The 19,610-nt window shown below is 37.8% G+C and overlaps 1 protein-coding gene across 2 annotated transcripts; it reads right to left on the minus strand.

Annotated features, from left to right (window-relative positions):
• Positions 1 to 6,745: 6,745 nt before the first annotated feature.
• ZNF507 (zinc finger protein 507) lies at positions 6,746 to 19,164 on the minus strand. 2 transcript variants are annotated; one of them, XM_010226207.2, is made up of 6 exons: positions 17,040 to 19,164; positions 15,925 to 16,030; positions 11,797 to 11,911; positions 9,933 to 10,037; positions 7,471 to 7,605; positions 6,746 to 7,341 (listed from the first exon to the last, which is right to left on the minus strand). In XM_010226207.2, exons 1-6 carry the CDS (start codon positions 19,161 to 19,163, stop codon positions 6,978 to 6,980), a joined length of 2,949 nt encoding a protein of 982 aa, XP_010224509.2. In that variant the 5' UTR covers position 19,164; the 3' UTR covers positions 6,746 to 6,977. The 2 variants fall into 2 exon arrangements, with proteins under 2 accessions (XP_010224509.2, XP_010224510.2); XM_010226208.2 differs by lacking the exon at positions 9,933 to 10,037.
• Positions 19,165 to 19,610: the final 446 nt, after the last annotated feature.

Consider the following 19,610-nt stretch of genomic DNA (forward strand, 5'->3'; position numbering starts at 1 on the left):
TTTATCTTTACAACTCAGGCTTCAGATGAAAGCAACGGAAACACTAAACCCATGAGGACTCCAAGTTCATGCTTAGTTTTAAGCTTAGTTTTAACCCATGCCAGGGTTTCGGAATGCTCCTAACCCTGACTGTCCTTGCTTTTGGGTCCCGCCAGGCTCTTTTTCTTTGCAAACATGGAGCATCAACCCTACAGAGAAAAACTGGCCTTTGGGGGCTGTTTCAGTTGGATACTGAAAACAGAGACATTTGTTTTTAAACCTTGAATTCAGGAAACCTCAAAATGGAGGGTTGCAAAAGAAAGATGCAAAAACGTTGTCAGAGAACAGGTGTAGGGTGAACAAGCCAGATGAAGCCAAACGGTGCTCGATAACTCCCAGCCTTCTGTGATGCTGAAGCACCACGAAACCTCGAGCAAAAGGCGGGGAGGAGCGAGGCGCAGCCGGGCAGTCCCCGGCCGATTCACAGCTGTGAACACGGTTCGTAAGACCAAGGCTGTGAATGAGCCCTCCCGCGTTAGGAGGCTGTGTGTATATGGATGTGTATATATACAGGGGAAGCGCCACGCTCCCGCAAGGGGCTCCGCGCGCGGCGGGAGGGCGCTGTCCCGCGCACCTGCCGCGGAGAAGAGCGCGGCCGCGCACGGGGAGCCGCCGAGGCGCGACGCGCAGGTGAGGGGCGGCACGAGGGAGGCGGCCGCGCCGTGGCGGGCGCGGGAGGCCGGGGCTCTGCCGGACAGCGGGGCGGGCTGCGCGGGCGGCGCCGCCTGCCCTCCCTTCCCCTTCCCTCCCCTGCGCGCCTCGCTGCGGCCTGCGCGGCCGCGCCGTAACGGGCCGCGCCGGGGCCCCTCTCCCCGCGCCCTGCCCGCGGCCGCGGCCGATACCTGGCGGCGCCCCGAGGCCGGGCCGGGGGTCGCTGCGCGCGGGCGCCGCCGTGCCGGAGGCGGCGGCGGAGGGGCCGCTTTGCCCGCCGAGGCGCGCGGCGGCGGCAGCGGCAGCCTCCGCCCGGCCGCGGGGAGGAGTCGCGGCCGGGGAGGGGCGGGCTGAGGCGGCGGCCATGGCGACGGGCGCGCGCGGGGCGGGCGGCGGCCGGGCCCGGTCCGGCCGGGGCGCTCCGGGCCCGGTCAGCGCCTTCCCCGGGCACCCGCGGGTCCCGGCGTCTGCGAGCTGTTTGAGGATATCTATTTTTATTGTTTATTTAGGCTCCCAAATGTCTCAAAACTTAGAGGTGAATTTTGTCTCCTGTTCTTTATCGGCTCCCTTCCACTTCTCATTTACTCGTACCATAAACATTCAATGGTGGGGGCGGGCGGGACGACTTTCCCTCTGCAGCAGAAACATAACTGCAATCCAGGCTGTTTTCTGTCTTGCTTAAAACCCACGACATGCCTGTAACTCTTTATGCCAGTTTTTAACTTGCGATGCATCTATATAAGCTTACCATGAGGTAAACTTTACCACAAGTTAAGGTGCTGAGGCCTTTCCCAGTGTGTGGGCTCCCAGATCCACCCCAGGGAGCCAGCACTATGGAGCAGGCAGGGGCAGGATCCATTTATTTCAAGACAATATTCAGCAGCTTTTAACAGTTGCGTCATTCTACAGCTTCCTTTTTATTTTGAAAGTTTGGCTCATTAGAAAACTCAGTATCTTGAACAGAAAAGAGACATGTAAAACCATGTAAAATGTGCTCGGAACAAAGTAAAGCTGCCCAGGTAGGAATCATGGCGTTTCAGAGCTATGAAGCTATTGCCTTAGGAAATCAGAAAGTAGAAAATGTTGTAATATCTGTTTTTGCACATTTATGATGTTGTACTCTCTAAAACAAACGGGATGACTGTTTTCTCTTCCTCTTTTAAGCTCACCAAATAAACTCAAAATTTCCACTACAAGTCAATTTACAAGACTGCACATGCACTTTGCTTTTTTTAGTTTGTTCTAGCAATAAGGCAGGTAAACTTGATGGGAATGAGCATGTAAGCAAAGAATATGGGAACTGAAATTATGGGCTTTACAAAGTGTAACATTAGATTTACCTCATTTTTATTACTAGAATAAAAACTAGAATTTTTATTACTAGAATGAGAAACACAAAAAGACTCAAGTTCTGCCTGAGTAAATTTTAAGGCTAAAACTGTCTTTTCGGTCTGTTCCATCCCAGTCCGCCTGTGCAGGAGCAGCAGGAGGGGCTCCCTCTGCGGGGAGCGCCCACCCGCTCCGGGCTGGCTGCGGACAGTGCGGAGGAAGCTGGTCCTGAAACTCCGTTTCGGGAAGGCAACGTGCTGAGCATCAGGCGTGGTGTTTCGGAACACCAGTGGGATCACCTGACCAGGTTAGTTATGGGTGGAAATAAGGTCTGCGGAGGCTCTTCTGTTTGTTAAGTCAAAGCAAGCACAGTATTTTATGAATAGGACAGTACCTTGATGCCAGATTCTACTCCAGAGGCTTTTCTCAATTCTACCTTAAAAAGCTATATAGTTTAAGACTCTGTAGCATAGCAGCTAAGTGGTCTTGCAGTATTTTTTTTTTTTTTTAAGTGTCAGACACAGGGCTGTAACTGTAGCAAAGGAAGGAAGTCAGGTGCCCTGTTTGTGGGAACTCTGGTGTTACTTTCTCCTTCCTTTATTCGGCTGCAACTGACAGATGGGGGTAGGGGGAGCTCCAGCAAGGCCAGGAAATGCACTGTTCATTAAAAATCAGGTTAAAGCAGCACACATGATGGATGAGCAAGAGTCAGCTGCTTCCCTAAAAAGAAAGCAGTGTAAGGTTTTTCACTCCATTTGTCAGAGGCAAAATTCCCACTAGGTTTGTGTTCAAGAAAAGTGTAGAGGCACTTAGGGACATGGCTTACAGGTATGGTGTTGAAGGGCTTATGTTTGGACTCGATCTTGAAGGTTTTTTCAACCATAATGCTTCTATGATTCATTATGAATTTTGAAGGTACAGTTCTGTCTTTCAGCATCGTTGCATCATAACTGCATTCAGACTTGCTACTATTTTGACTTGTTTTAATCGTCTTGTACTTCATCACTACAGTTAACTTTTCCAAAACTTCCATTAACACTATTAGCACCATTAACACTATTAGCACCCTGTTATCTTCTCACAAGAGTGAGAAATGGCAGTGAAATATTCCACATACTTTTTGATTTAAGCAGAGACCCATCTTTCTAGACATTAGTTCAGTGCTTGAATTTCCCATAATCACTGTCACATTTCAGGCAGATCCAAAAAAAGTGACTACAGCATTTAACAAAAAAGGTTTATTACCAAAATACAATATTAAAGTCAATACGTGACAAACTCCTGTAAAGCAAAATAAATTATTCTAACATTGTACAGTATTTCAGAAGGTAGTTAAAGTAGTACTACAGACTTTGCTTCATAGTTCCAAACAGTCTTCTATCAGGAACACAATCCTCGAGAGAGCTTAAGGCATGCAGCTTAATGTGCTGGATAATTTTTATAAAATGAAAAAGTCATCCTATTTAATAACATACAGTATCAGAATTAACTGCAGTCTTTACATGTCAGTTTTCTAAGTTTTTTTTTTTTTATACTTTGGCTATAAAAGCAGTGCCATAGTGTTACAATATGTTTTCTTAAAAAAATACATGTACCCATGTCCATGAATATCAAATGCAAATGTAAATTTATATTAAATATATCTTAACAAATGTTACTTTGAGCACCAACTGTACATTTTTTAAATGATTAAATAAGTGCTTCTGAAAGAGGAAAATACAGTAACTCTGACTGAAAACCACTTTATTTTTCCAGGCCAAGTATAAGTCAGAAAGATGAATTGCCCACCTATTTATCAGTATAGTCTAAAATGAATTAAGTCTTCTCTTTAGCAGAAGTATAGGCATTTAAAACCAAAGCTGTGTGTTACAGTTCAAATGCCCAAAAAAAAAAAAAAAAAAAAAACTCTTTAAAGCAAACAGCAAGTGAATTCCTGATTGTGACAGAAGATCCTAAAACATTTTAAAACCTTAAAGAAAGGGGAAGACTACAGTGTTGGTAACCTGGAAATGTGCTTGAAAAGCCCTTACATAACATGCAACCAAGCCAACCACACACTTTCTAAAGCTGATATCCTGAGAAAAAACTTATTTTGAAAAACTGAGCCTATGCAGAACTTCTGATAAAATCCATGGGATTTTTTTAATGGGTAACTGACGGCAAGCAATGGGGAGACAGGCAGTTAATCCCTCTGCAGATAGGGAAGAGTATTTGTTGGAATTTGTTAGGACTGGTTAAGAGTTTTCAGAGGGAACCAACTTTCTACTGTACTGTAGTAACACATGCTCAAACTGCAAAAAGCAACAAAAAGGCAAAAAGAAGCTGTGAATAGATGCATCCTGCTCAGTCATCCCATTACAGTAACTCTTGGTGTGTTACACTTAACACTGCAGGTGTGACCTACACACACCAAAACTGTTAATTTTGGGCCAAAGTTATGTGCTTTGTAAGTCTTGGTTCACTGCCATCTTTCTCTCAGCTTATGAGTGCAAGATTTTCACCTATTTTTCCGTTAGCATAGCAACTTAAAAATACACTAGCCTTTTACTGAAAAAGAATGTGACAAAATAATGTTTCTATGAACACAGATAGGTAGCCTAACATGACTATGCATCTCTTTGTATCTCAGAATTTTTCAGTAAAAGGGATCTCTGAATGCTGAAGACCAGGTAGATTCCAAATAATTTGCTGTTTTGACATGAATTGAATTGAAAATAAAGTATGTGTCAATAGGACAAGAACAATACCCCATTAAAAGTTATCTCAGTTTCATCTAGAGAAAGAAAATGAATCATATTTTTAAAATGTAAAACCCATGTGTATGACCATTTAAAAAAAAATCTTTTGACTGGGAATTATGTATAACTTTCACATCTGTGCCAAGTATCTCAAATATCTGACACAAAAGATCCTGTCCAATTTTAAAGTAAAAACTTCATGCAAACTGATTTATAAATGATAGTCAATCCAAAAAATGATAGATACCCAAGTATATATAGCTACTCAGCCAAGTGATAGATATTCAACCCAAAGGAACAAGCTGAAGATGCCTAAGGAAATCACTTCAAAAAAACAAAAACAAAAAAAACCAACCAAACAAAAAACCCACCAAATGTATTTGGAATCTTAGTATCTTTTACACTGGCCTTTAGATTCTGTGCTGCTTCATAAGGTTGTAACAAGATGTTGTTTTCTTGTTTGCCACATTTAGTCAGCAATAGCACAATAGACTGTACACTACGTATGCCACCTTCTAAAGATTTATAGCTGTAGCTTATTTCTGCTAGCAGAAATACATAAATAGGAAATAAACATAAAATACTATTTTTTTCCCTAAGAGTAAGTAATTTCTCAAGCAATGAGCAACTAAAACAGTTAACTGCATTACCATGCCATGAACTAGATGTGCTTCTGTGCAACTGCCATTCTTTAAAAGCAGAATAAAATGCCCAGGCTAGAAAGTTTTAATCAAGCTGCTAAAGGGCTTCTCCAGAAGTGCTACTACTTCACTCGGTAGGAAGCGTGTATTTCAAACAATTTAAGTAGCGGACTCTATAAACAATCTCAACAAAGTTGCCAGGTAATTAGCTTGCATAATAATATTCCCAGCTGATACACAGATACCTTCTACTGCAAATCCCTGAAACTGTAGGGAAGATCAGCATTGTAATCTTTGAAGCTAAAGGCTTTAAAAGGGAGAGATTTCTACATGTTTCTTAGAAAACAAAGTAATCCCTAATTCCCTTTAAGAATCCATACTCTACGCACTACTAAAATTTATTCTACAACTGATTGGATCATGTTTTTTCTTAAAATAGTTTCCCATATTTTATGTTTTGAAACAGCTCATTCTATAGGAAGAATACTATATCTTTCAGTGATTTTTTTAAAACTTTTTTTTTCTTCTATAGATAGAGCGTAGCCAGACAAGTATGAATTTTGGACAGTGAGGGTTTTTTAAAGAACTCCAAAGCATGTAGGCACTGCTCCAAATCCAACCTTGTGCTCATCCACAACTTTAGAAATCTGTGTAGCTTTGAAAATATCTTCTTGGCAATTACAATCAGTTAATACCATATTTCCATTAAAAATGTTGCTCATATGTACTGTCAAGTAATCACCTCAAGTTAAAATTACATATGATCTGCTTTAGCTTTTTAGTTCGTTTTGAAATAGGATTTGCTAAGTGTGTAAAGAAAACCATTAATAAACAACAGAACATTAAAGGATCCTTTACACACTTTAGACTGTAGCTATCAAAAGGTGTCATATTTAGTGAAGATCTAATCAGCCAAATGGTCAGCAAAAAGCTTCTACGCTACTCAGCTCCTGCTGCTCTGAATCAACACAGAAGATACCCATCTTTTTCAGGAGGAGGACTTGGAGGTTGTAAGGCCTTAAAAATAGACTGGGAGAATGAAATGCCTCTATGCAGATGCAAGCACACACGTGAGCCCTCACCCTACTTTCTCCCTGCTTTCCAATATCTGGACAACAGGCTTTGTACAATTATACTGTAAAATGTCCACCTGTCTTTTGCCAATTAAGAAAGTGTGTAGGAAAATTTCTTTGTCCAAAAACTTGCAAAACAACCAAAAAGGGAGGAAGAGAAAAAGCTTTTCAATTGATAAAAAGGCTTTGGGTTTTGACTTAGTGTACTAAAACATTATTATGGAGTAGTACCTGACAATTAGGAAAAAAAAAATTACACACTCTTGGCACCACACAGAGAAATAACAGGTTTAAGGATTGTTCTACTACCCACACCTGAAACTTATCTCTTAAATGATTCATCTGTCCCTGGCTAAGCTAATATTCTCCTAATGAAACAAGGAAGTGGGCTCAGAAATCAGCAACTTTTGCTTGCATTTCTTCTCTTTAGCAAGTTTCTCAGGCAAGATTAGTAAAGATGGATATTATCCACTTTAGGAAATCCTGCTCTTAAGTTACTCCTTCATCTAGTTTGTGCTCTGAGTTGCATTGTGGTCCTTATTTAAAATGATGTTTATGATTTCACCCTCATGTTCTTTCATATGATCCAACAGATTTTCTTTGTTGGTGGACTCAAAGCCACAAATGCAGCAGCAGAAGAGAAGAACACAGTATTCTGTGCCAAGGTGGGGCAGAGCAGAGTTCTTTTCTAAGCTGCATGAGGTATTCATCAAGTTAGGTTTTTCATTTTCATCAGAACCTGAAATTTCATTAGTAGTTTGGTTAACAGACTCTGTAAAAGACACCAGGTTGTCTGAACTTCCTAGTATAGGTACTGTACTTTCATCAGTGCCTTCCAATAAGGTTTTTTCAGGAAGCTGTCCTTGAAACCTAAAGTAATAGGAAAAAAGAAAAAGAAATTTCAAAGCTCACTTTTTTTGCTTCTTGATAGAAACTTTTCTTTGAATCTTAGTCTTTCAAAATTCCAGATGATAAGGCTTGAAAGTAAAGCTGACATACCTGCTGCTTTGTGAAATTGCATCATTAATAGCCTTGTTCACTTGTTCATAATTATAATTTTGGTCACTTGCATGTTTCCACATGTGGGACTTCAGGGAAGGAGGATGACTACATACATATCCACAAAGAGAACATCTAGTGAAAAAAGTAGAGAAGGAAAAACAGAAGAAATTAACATAAATCAATACAGTTCTACAATTTAAAAGATTCACTAGTTCTTCCAAAAGGATAAGAAAACAGCGAGATGCATTTTTGCATGGAAAAATTCTGCTTACTCATTTCAGGACAATAACACCACAATAGTTGTGTTATACTTCCATAACAGAACACGTCAATCCCCCCTCTCCCTCCTCCTGTCAAGTTTCTGCTTGAAACTGCTCCTGTGGACAGCAGGATCTATGACTTAAATGCCTAGCAAATAATCTCATAAAAGAAACTATTTCTATCCAGCACAAGTTTGTGGAGAGCTGCAAAATCTGATACATTATGTGAATGCATGGCACATTACCTTGCTTACGTAGCAAGATAATCCTATTCTGCTGGTGAACAGTAGGTTCTTCTAGCTCATTTGTCTCTAATACTTGATTGGGAAGGTACTATTTTATTTTTTCCTCCTCCTAACTTGAAGCCTTATAAAGAAAATGGATGTTTTCAAATATAAACAAGTTCACCCTCAGGTTGAAAGTGTTAATATGTCTAAAAAGGCTGACACAAAATAATGCCATCATTTTAAGTAAGAAATAAAAATACTTGGTAATTCCTTTTTTTGGATAAAATTAGGCCAAAATAATTTTTCTGCATAACACAGAAGTCATTAAACAATTCTAATTTGATTCTATATGCACATGTATTCCAGTAGTCTTTTGGTATATGTTTATGATGGTATATAATTTATCTACACTGCTAACACAGCTTGGTCTGTGGGTGGATACAATGTGAAGGAAGCTACAATTCACTGTTTGTTTTTATCTGCCTTTAATTAAAGTCTTATTTTCTGAAGTACATAAATTTACTCAGCTAATTTGCTAATCACATTTACTTTACTGAGGACAGTATCATGAGCTTAGTGCTTTTGACTACTTTAGACTGGCACGTGGTTCAAATCAAACATGCAGAAACTCAACAACTTTGATGCATTTACTTTACGATCATTATCCATAATACAATGTATATTAAACAAAATTATCTTAAGGCAATACATAAATTAAGATGGGACTGCAGAAATGGAAGTGAAAGCAGTCTATGAAGTTTAAGTAGGGTTTTAAAAGAAATACCAATTAAAATGATGGAATTAGGAGAATACTTGTTCTTACCTGAAGCCCGAATTTGCTGCATAGTTACCGTACGTGCAAGATATTCTCAGAGAAATTATTTTTCCATTGAGTTTTGTATTTTGGTAATAGATTCATTTCTATAGCATGATGTGCCCTACCGATTGACCTATGCTGAATTATTAAACTGTACTGTTCAAGTGTATCCCAAATTGGTCTACTGAGGAAATAATTATCTTACAGCTTTTGATAGAGTATTTCCTCAGGGACCAAGAGGCTGAAGTGTGGAGGTTTGTAGTAATCTTGGGTAATACTAAGAGTACTTAGTGATAGTTTATAAAGTATGACAACAGAGCACACAGAACTTAGTGCTGCTTTCTAGTACATTTTGGAGAAAAATGCAGTGTAAGGATTTTGCTTAAAGTTATAAAATCAGATTTTCTTGAGAATAAACCCTATATGTTTATGTACTTTATTTGGATTATTCCTGTTCACTTTAAAATTCCATCCTAAGAAATGCTGAAATGATCAGAATCTTCCTGATACTTTATTTTACTTTTTAAATTTTTTGTCAAAAGTCAATAGTAAACAATTACCCATTTTTATGCCAACTTCTCCTGATATATATTTATATAAGACATAAACATATCAATGGACAGACAATTACTTAAACATAATGACCCCATGTACTGATTCTTAACTAGGGCATTGTGATGCAAGTCTGGCTTCTAACTAGTAAGTACGTAGAAAGGCCGTGCCTCGACTGGAATATTAAACAAAGCCAGAGGACATTCCTGGGCACTGGAATTTAACAATCTGTACTATTATATTGTTAGAGGTGCCCCAGCATGGCTTTGGCACGTGCATTTCCCCGAGCAATCCCAGGCATGCTCTGGCAATTAACATGATCCAGAACCACTTGCAAAAGGCAGTTTATATGCAGCCAACCCATTTTGTAAAGAAAGGGCTGAGTACTGTACCAAAGGGAGCTCATGAACATACTTAATTTACTAGCATGAATATCATCTAGGAATGCCATATCAAATCAATCTCTGTCTCGCTCAAAAAAAAAAAGTCACTTAAACAAGGAATGAATCTAGGAGGAAAAAGAATAGAATCTCAATTCTTCTTTATTTCATAACAAAAGTGGCTGCCATCGGGGCGTCTTGCCCACTCGGCGCTCTTACATACTTGTACTGCTCCGTTAGCTGCACTGCCTGATGCTCCTGGGGGTGGCGCCTCATATGGCATTTCAAGCTATTCATATTTGTGGTGGCAAAGTCGCATACTTGACATCTAAAGAGACAAAAATAGGTAAACTAATCTGAAAAGTAACTGCTTAAACTATTCCATAAATAAAAATCTAAGAGAATAAAAAGGTATCTGGAAAGACTACACTGAAAACTAACATCATGTATAGATTTCCAAGTGGTAACGTTAACTTTCAATTTTTGGAGCATAAGAAGTTTTTGCACCCAAAAAATCTCCTCCACCTTTCAGCATTAATCATTAGGCATACGGAGCAGGTTCCTTCCTGAAATCCATCTTGTGGTACCTCTACTGAGGCTGAAAAACATCACTAGGTAGAAGAAAGATCTGGGTGCTCTGGAAGCAGCCACGATACAAATTGCTTTGCTGTTATGCAGGAGCAGAATGTGATCATAGAGCTATAGGGGAGGCGCTGCATTTTAAAGTGGATCTTATTTTTCAAGAATACAAGCTCTACTTAGTGCAACAGTTTAATTTCTAGCATACTTTGTCAAATGATAAAAAGACATTTACACGTGAAAATATAGCAGCATTATAGTGGATTGTCATTTGATCATATGAAAGGCTTGAGGAATACATGTTTCAGAATAAGAAACACCAGAAATACTGGATCTTTATGTTTTTTAGGCTGTGGCTTGAATATTCTACCAATTCTACAGATATGCATAAGGAGTCCATGAAAAGTTTGTATGAAAAGCAAGCCAGATCAGTAGGCTTAAACTTATTATTTATCTTTCTCCAACTGAAATTTTTCATGTGTTTCTTAATCAAATAGTATTAATATTTAGTATTAGTATAAAATTCTAATATACTAATAATAGTAAGATAGTAATATATGCGCCACTATAAAACTCCAAATCAAAATACAGCATATCTTGAGAGCCTTTTTAGTCAAGAGGGAATGTCCCCTTTTGAGTACAAGGTTTCAAGGTCTTAAAGATGAATTTCCAGAGTTTGTACAAAAAAGACAGAAGTATATTAGCTCAGAAGTTTTACTACCTCAGTTCTGGTTTCTAGCCACTAGAGAGGGACAGAGATCCACCCTGAATAAGAACAGATTGAATTTGAAGGAAGTTTGGAGAGAAAGGAAAAAAAAAAGGGGGGGGGAAGAAAAAAAAGGCATCATTTATTTTTTTTCCTCTGAGGGCCTGTACAGTAGTATTGCAACCATTTTTAGATACCATAATTTTTATATAAATCTGTATAATGTCTTTGAAGGAAAGTTTATAAAATCTGATCCTGAAAGAGTTTGTTAATATTGATAAAGATACAGGAAACAAGGCAAGACAAGGGGCCAAATTTTGCCACACTGTGTAGCAGCCAGTTTCTATGGATATTCCTTGACTCCTTCCACTAAGGAGTGTGAACAAGGCCACTTGCCCTACTACTTTAAACAAAGTGTTAGAACTAGACATATTATAATGGACACCTTGCAATAAAGCAAATCCAAAATGAACGTAGTGTGCAAGGAGTTTGCCAAATATGCTGTTGTTACCTGCCAAAGATGAATATTACAATGTAATTATATCCCCTTGCACATCTGGATGCTTCAAACCGAAAACAAGCCCTGGACTGCTATAGCTAAAGATGCATCTTGGAAAAGCTGGCAAATTTTAATTTCCCAATTTGAGTCGATCAGCATGCATGGCCCCTTCCATTTTGCAGTGCCTTGCAGTGAAATTCTGGAACTGGCGCTCTTTAACATTATCTTCAAAATTGCACAAGCAAGAAAGTAGCCTTGCAGGCCAAGGGCCTAGCATTACTCAGTAATAATTGGGACACTTACCTATATGGCTTATCAGAGTTGTGAATTCGTCTGTGGTTTCGTACACCAACGTAAGTTGTGCTCGTGTAGTCACAAACATCACATCTGTACAGCTTTTGAACTGAAGCCTTATTTCCTATATGAAGCAAAATGCATAATTTTAGCATTTAAGAAGTTCTTAGATGATAATTTCAGCACGCAGTTGAATTATGAAACAGGAATTAACACTTAGAAATGATACTTCAATATCTAGAGCAAAGCGACAATTGATATGGAGATAATAAGTGTTCATTTGCCATTTACTGAATTACTAAAATTTCAGGAAATTGCATTCTCTCTCACTATCCACTTGCTTCCCTTCTTGGGTTACTGTGGTCAGTAGAAGGTGTTGAATGATGAAACCAGGACTTTAACTGCTTTGCAGGATCAAATTAAAGCAAAGGATGAGTGAGAGGGGATATGTCTGAGGGAGGAGAAGTTTCCAATGGACAAACATAGAAAAGAAAAAATAAAAGATTTCCTGAAACACGAAATTTTCTTTATCATTCAGATAAACTAACCACTAACTAAGGTGGTTACCTTCAGAAGGATCTGAGATGATCAAAAAACAGGTACTGACCAGAAATAATTTGGAACTTCTCCAAATTACTAAAAAGCAATTGCAATAGAAATCATTTTTTCTTTCTTTACAGAATAAGATTCTTGAAAAATTAATGGTTGCAGAGACAAAGGCTAATAAGTAATTTAACATAGAAAAATGTGTGCCCGCAAGAGCACACTTTGAATATTTTGGGGTGGTCCTACTCCTCCCTCACTAAGGAAACTGGGTTAGAAATATTAACATTTGGAGAGATGGTATTTTTAATGCAGCTGATTTTGCTCCTCTAGTCTACGATGCAGCCTTCATGCACTTCCAAATGAGGGAATGGCAGAAAGAAGGACAAGAAAATTGGGGCTGCTTAAATCAGCACTACTGCCAAAAGAAACATTAAACTAACACCTCAGGCGTTTCTTTCTGTATCTGCATTCTACCTCTTCGCTAGCCTAAAGCATTAAAATTCTACTTTTTCTCTCCTACATGTAAGGAAGGTGTTTAAGCCCACGTTACCTTTACACCAAATTCTCATTAGCTGACCAAAAGGTCAAGCCATGGCTCTCGGTAATGTATACGGGCTGATAAGAAAAGCCTGCTAGAGTTCCTGCAAAATTTCTTGTGTGAGAAAAGATTACTGCTGAAGTACAGGCAAAAAAACAAACAAACCAAAAATTATAATTCAACAAATTATACGAGGGACACAAAGTAAAGCTAAAATCTTTTCATTATCATTACGAAAATAAAGTATGTGCATGGTAGAGCTCTGTTTTAAGAAGATACTTTGAAGTATACCTTTTCACTTCCATCTTATTTCACTGTGGAGCACTGAATTATGTCAAAATGTTGTAAATATGTTGTTTGGAGGGACAGAGTGATTTAAATAGTAAGTTTAGGGTACATTTTCACTCTAAAAATCAACACTCTTGTTTCAAGATGCAAAGTAATTAGTGCTAGAGCTCTAGGCTGATATTACCAGAGGTTTATTCTGAAGAATATATCATCTTTATATTATAAAACAAAATGACAATCTGAATACAAAGAAAGTCTAAAAAAATGAATAATTCTCTGTGTGTGTGCAAAGATAACTGAAATTTTACATTCTTTAAAACTTAGGAAATTGCTCACTGTTCTGGTGTTTTTATGAAACATAATAATAGAGAAATAAAACCTAATATGCACTCCTACAGTTCAGCCTTAAAATTCTTAAACTACATCTGAATTTCTCCTACTATGTGCTCACAGAGCTTTTTAAAATATCTTACTGTTCAAAGAAAATCTCTCTGAAGACAAATTATCAAAGCAGTCTTAAGTATGTACTTACAGACTTAAGAATTTCTGTTTCCACAATTATGCCTTTATGAATACACATTTATGCAGAAGGCCTCAGATGAATACAAAGACACTTACTGGGCTGCGGATCTACAGTAGAGCAGGGTGGTGTCAAAGTTGGGCTATTGCATGTTCTACTTGAATGGTTCTTTCATCTTAAATTCTGCAGCTTTAGAATAAACTGTTTTCAAATATATTTTCTGGCAGGAATGTGGTATTCTATTGGATAGGCAGCTTAAAATATCTAAGGAGATTCTAAGGACATTATGAAAACATAGCAAAAGGGCATCATCAAAACATACCATAGTCACAAGTGGCCAACCACCTAGTAGCACACACTTTGCAGCAATTATTTATACAAATTGCTACTTGCTTATTCATTCTTCCAGCAAAATGTACGTAAGTTAGGATATATCCTATCTTCTCTGGCTGTAGTGAAACAGCAGTTGTTCCCCCCACATCCCCAAAAGACTTATTTCCTCTGGTCGTGGGGGCTTTTTAGCTTTCTGGATTTATGATACCAGGTCTTTTAAAAGTAAACACGGAAATGAGAGATCTTTATTCTAGCAGCAGTAACAGGTGCTCCTATAATTCTGCTTATTATGCTATTCCTTCATTATTAGACATTTACAATCTGATCATATTCAGTGTCATAATGCCCCCTTTTAATTTATTGTACAACCATGATGAATAAAGAGACTTTTAGGACTATTTCATAAACAAGAAATGAAACTGTTCCAGCTCCGGCATCTTTCACATAAACAGATGCTATGCCATAAACTTCTTTGTTTTGCGCCGCTTTATAGGGGTGACATCTGGTTGACAAGAGATTGCTGTACTGCAGTGGTGTCGCAATTTGGTTATAAATTGGTTCTAAAAAAATTAAAGCATTCTGAAGTATAAGTTAATAAAAGTTTAAAAGGAGAACTATTTTCATTCAAGCCATACTACTAAATTTGATGTGGAATAAAAATTCAATTAAGGTGCATGGCTGTAACATTTTTATAAGATAATAATGAATAAAATTATTCTAAAAAATCACTTAAGTAATTAAATCAAAATCAGGCAGATTTTGTGAGCAGGGGTTCCTCTTTCACGGAAGTCACAAGATCAGGACGTAAACTAAAACTACTATTTTAAGAAGTGGTACTTTCAAAAGCAGCCAGACGTCTTGATTTTAAGTCACCTTAATGAGACCTAAGTGCAGAGGTAATTTTTTTTTTGAAAGTCTGACATATTTCAAGTGTTTCAAGGCACATATTCCTTTGAGGAATTTATTATTTCCTTTAAGTCATCTTACTGCAATCTAATGCATACCTTACAGTATGCATTTTGCAAACAAGCGAGCATTGGACAGAAAAGAGCTGTATGCATAAAATGGGAAATATTTCAGCCCACAGTTGTTTAGAGGTGCTCTAATATTGCAGAGTACTAATAATTACAATGTTCTCTTTAGAATAAAAGTACTATAAATAATTTCAGGAACTTTAACTCAAGTTGCAATAATAAATAGCATGGTTCCAAGACAGTCACAGCATTTTAAGACCACATTTTTCCTAACATTCAAAATTTGGCTAATTTTAACTACCTTAACACATCAAGTTTTAGGAACATACCTATTAAATTATAAGGATATACAATAATTTAGAAAATGCATATCTACTAATATTCTGGCAACTATTACAGATATAGGTTGCACTTTTAGAACCCCATACATTTGCCTAATTACTATTTACCAAAATAGTAATTCCTAAACAAGGAATGCAAAATTACATTGTTTGTATACAGTGATAGCAAACTATGTTACCACAGTGAGTTTAAAAAACAAAACAAGGTTTTCTTTTATTTACACCAGACAACTCAGAAAAACATTGTAGCTGGTAAATGCAGAGAAAAAAAATATGTTTTTCAAAAAGAGAAAATAAATGGTAATATTCTATACCACCTCTTATCTGCAGGTATTTAGAGTTTTGTTTTTCAAAAAGAAGAAATCCAAGACATAATCAGGCAAAACATGTATTCCAACAGATGCCAGTAAGACTTCTCAAAACTGAGAATTATAGGAAGTTTTCCATACTAAAAAGGTGACAGACTGAAAAGAGGGTTCTGAACGGAACAGGCATGAAAACATTCATCCAAGAGGAGATCTTAAAAACAGTAGGACTATAAATACAGTAATACAGTTATAAGTAAATTGTAATTTTAAATTAAAATATATACAGTACCTTCTCTTTCATCTACTTCATTGGAAACTATTAGTTTGTTAGATGTGGCTGTTGAAAAAATATCTGGAAGACTGTGTTGCTCTCTCTCATGATTTCGGAGTTGACTCTGAAAGAACAATTCCTTATGTTTAAACATATAGTGTGAACAGAAATCATTTCAGATACTGCAGTAATTTGCAAAATCATTACTCAAGTTTTCATGACAACTATTATAAGACATACATTAGCATACATACAGGTTATCCCTCAATTAATTTTACTACAAACAAAATGGATTAAACCATACTTTACTAACGTAACAAAGGACTGGTAAGTGATTAAAAAGCGATATGATTTGTGTTAATAAAACAAAATTTACTGTTCACCAGAAAAGTGACTATATTTACTATATACGCATTTTTTTCCAAAACTAGGATCTAACAATAGGACAAATGGGAAAACCAGCACTATACCATTGCCTATGACAGTTTCAGTTGCAAGACCTGATACCGAAGCTGTGTATTGTATTTTGCCAAGTGAAATGAGCATACTTGAGCATGAGCATACTTGAGCATACAGAAATGCAGTCACAGGCACTAATGTTAAAAGTGGAGACTAAAACTCAGTGCAGTGTATTATTGTGCTCTTGTATGTCATCTTCCAGATCTAAGTTCTGCATAATGTCCAACCCATCAAAACAACTGACAAAGAAAAGAACTCCTATTTCAAAGATTCTCACACATTGCCCCCAAATGCCACTATTGCACATACAACTAGTGGGCATATTTGAGCGTTCTTTTAAAGTTTTAAATTTTGACTAATGCTTCTGTTTCTTCATTTAGTTACTATGAGTTGGCAGAACAACAACAGGATATTAATAAGTCCATAGGATGGTTCTCAAGAGAAATAACTGCTTGAGGAAGCCAGCTTTTTCAGTGGGTAAGTCAGAATAATTATGGCAGAATATTATATTTGGAAAGTGCTGCAGGCAGTAGTCTCCAACTGTAATGACTCTGAAGATAGGATGTCAGATTGGATTTAGTTAGAAAGAGGGATCACCAGTTATTTAAAAAAAATAAAAAAGGTAACAAACAGGTTATTTAGCTTTTATAAACAGATATAGGAAATAACGTTACCTTATAATGAAAGGATTCTTCACATTGCTTGCATTGATACATTCTTGTTTTGCAGTGGTTGATCATGTGGCTCTCCAGATCCTTGCTGTTGTCAGCAATGTGTTCACAGATAGGACACTGGTAGGGCTGCCTCTGGCGATGGACCCTCAGGTGCTGCTTGATGTAGCCCTTGTTACCGCTGCTGTAGTGGCAGAGGCGGCAGCGGTAGGGCCGCTCTGCGGTAGGGATGTATTCCACTAGGTTGCTTCCTGGAATATTTGCATCGCTTGCATCTTGGCACTGTGCGTTGTCTTGCAATTCTTTCAAAATGTCATCATCAGAAGCATTCTGATCCGTCCTCTCTTTCAGTTTTTCAATGACAGTGAGTAGTGACATGCTAATGCCCATTTTAATTGGTGCTTCTGATAACTCTCGTCTTTCTTTATCTATCTCCACTATCGCACAGCCACTTTGGTTTAAGCTACTGAACTCCTCTGCAGGATTCTCAAGTGCAGATACCACTTTAGAACGAGCTGTGAATGGACCATCAGCATCTCTCTGCCCTGTATCTGCATCCACAGAGTCTTCCCCAGTGAAAGTCCTGAAGCTGGACTTGGTTAGTTCTGCAGCTCTGATAGGCATCGTAACAAGGGCTTCTGCAGCTAAGGAGTGTAGCCGTAAAGACTCTGAATTTGTCCTTCTTCGTACAGGAGGAGCATTTTCATCAGTTGCTAGGCTTTTATTAGAGCTTAATTCGTTATCTTTCTTCTCAGTATTATTCCATCCTATTATCACCTCTTGAACTTCATCTGAACGATAAACTTGAGGTCCTTCACAGATAACATGGGATCCCTCTGAGATTAATTTTTTTTCTGTTTCAATGTCAGTGTTCATCAAGAAAGGCTTTTGTAAGACACTTTCTTCAGCACCTGGCAAACGCTCTACTATTACATTAACATGACCCTTTTTATTTGGACTACAATTAATGATTTTCTGTGCTGATGAAAGTAGGCTATCAGTTATCAAATTATCCTGTTCTGTATCTGATACAGCTTCTTCTAAAACTTCTGTAGTAGGAGATTGTGCAGTTGACTGATTTAGCATCTCTTCCTCTTTTACGTTTGCTCCTACTGGTGATTTACACGACATTTGCTCAGAATTGCAAATCTGAAGTTGCAGAGAATGTTCACTGTGAATATCTAGCTCACTGTTTTCCAATGAAAGTACAACTGCATCCACGCTGTGAGGTGTATGAGTTACAACAGTCTCAGACAAATTCGTAGTTTCATTTTCTTCTTCAAAGATAGGATAGGAACAATCGACTTCACCTGCATGTTTCCAAGCATGTGTTTTCAACATTCTTTGCTGACCACAGGTGTACCGACAAATTAAACAGCGGTATATGCCATACTGCTCATAAGTATACCATTTCCTCCTACCCATCTCAGCCACACGAGTAGTCTGAGTTGTATCTTTGCATTCCAGATTTCCTGTCTGCTCAGTCCCTGATTTGACACTTCCTTCCACTGGCCCTTGCAAAAATGAGCTTGAGACCTTTACACATTGCTGTGCTTTTGTCTGGATGTTATTTTTACTGTCATTCTCATGGTAATTTTGGAAGTGAGATTCAAGCTCTTCTTGATTTTTGGAAGCAAAATGACATTCTGAGCACATTAATATCACTTCATTTTTCTGCCCATGTTGTTTTATATGTTCTTGTAGCGTTAAGAGAGACGGTGATAGAAACTTACATAGACTGCACTGGTAGCATGTCACCTTTTTTTTGCTTTGTGGAAGACAATCTGTCACATAATATTCTGCTTGTAACTCCTCTGTCTTTTTTGTACCAATAACAGAGAGCTCAATTGTTTTAGCTGGGATTTCACAAAGATCTTCTGTGTCAAAAGACTGAAGAGAAGCATTAGGATGGGAACGCTTTTTCCCTATTAAAAGGCATCTCTGTGACTTCTCACTTTCAACTATCTTGCTTAGCTTCTGAATAACGTGGATGAGTGGATCAGTTTTACATTTTCTCTCATCTTCACTGTTTTGCAGTGTTGGCCCAATCACTGTTTCAGAAATCAGTACAGCTTCCTGTTCTCCAATATTGGGCATCAATACTGCAACACTGCTTCCTTCTTCCATAATATCTAGGAGAAAATGTTTAATAAAATATTAAAATATATACACATACACAAAAAACAGTACAATTTATATTTCTCTCTCTACTAAACACAGAAGCATAAAGCCACCAAATTTATAAAAAAAATACAGAATGAGAATATAAATAGCCAAAGATTTTGAGGACATTAACAGGACAGCACCAATGATATCCAATAGATATGGAGAGAATCAAGACATGCTGTAACTTCCTATCTCCAAGCTGTGTAATGACAAGATAATTATTTTTCAAGTATAAGCTAATTAGAGTTGTTGCAGATACTGTGTATTTCTTTAACAGGACCAAACATTTGAATGTTAGATCCTTAAACATGCCAATCAGTAGTAACTAGCGTATTTATGTTCAAAAGCCATAATATGTCATGAAAAATGTGTTCCTAGCATGCTTATTCTGACGCATTGAGGTCTGAT

The sequence above is a fragment of the Tinamus guttatus genome, unplaced genomic scaffold, assembly GCF_059628265.1.
Source record: "Tinamus guttatus ecotype Peru unplaced genomic scaffold, ASM5962826v1 Tinamus_guttatus_pri_ptg000674l, whole genome shotgun sequence".
In the NCBI taxonomy this organism is placed as follows: Eukaryota; Metazoa; Chordata; class Aves; order Tinamiformes; family Tinamidae; genus Tinamus; species Tinamus guttatus.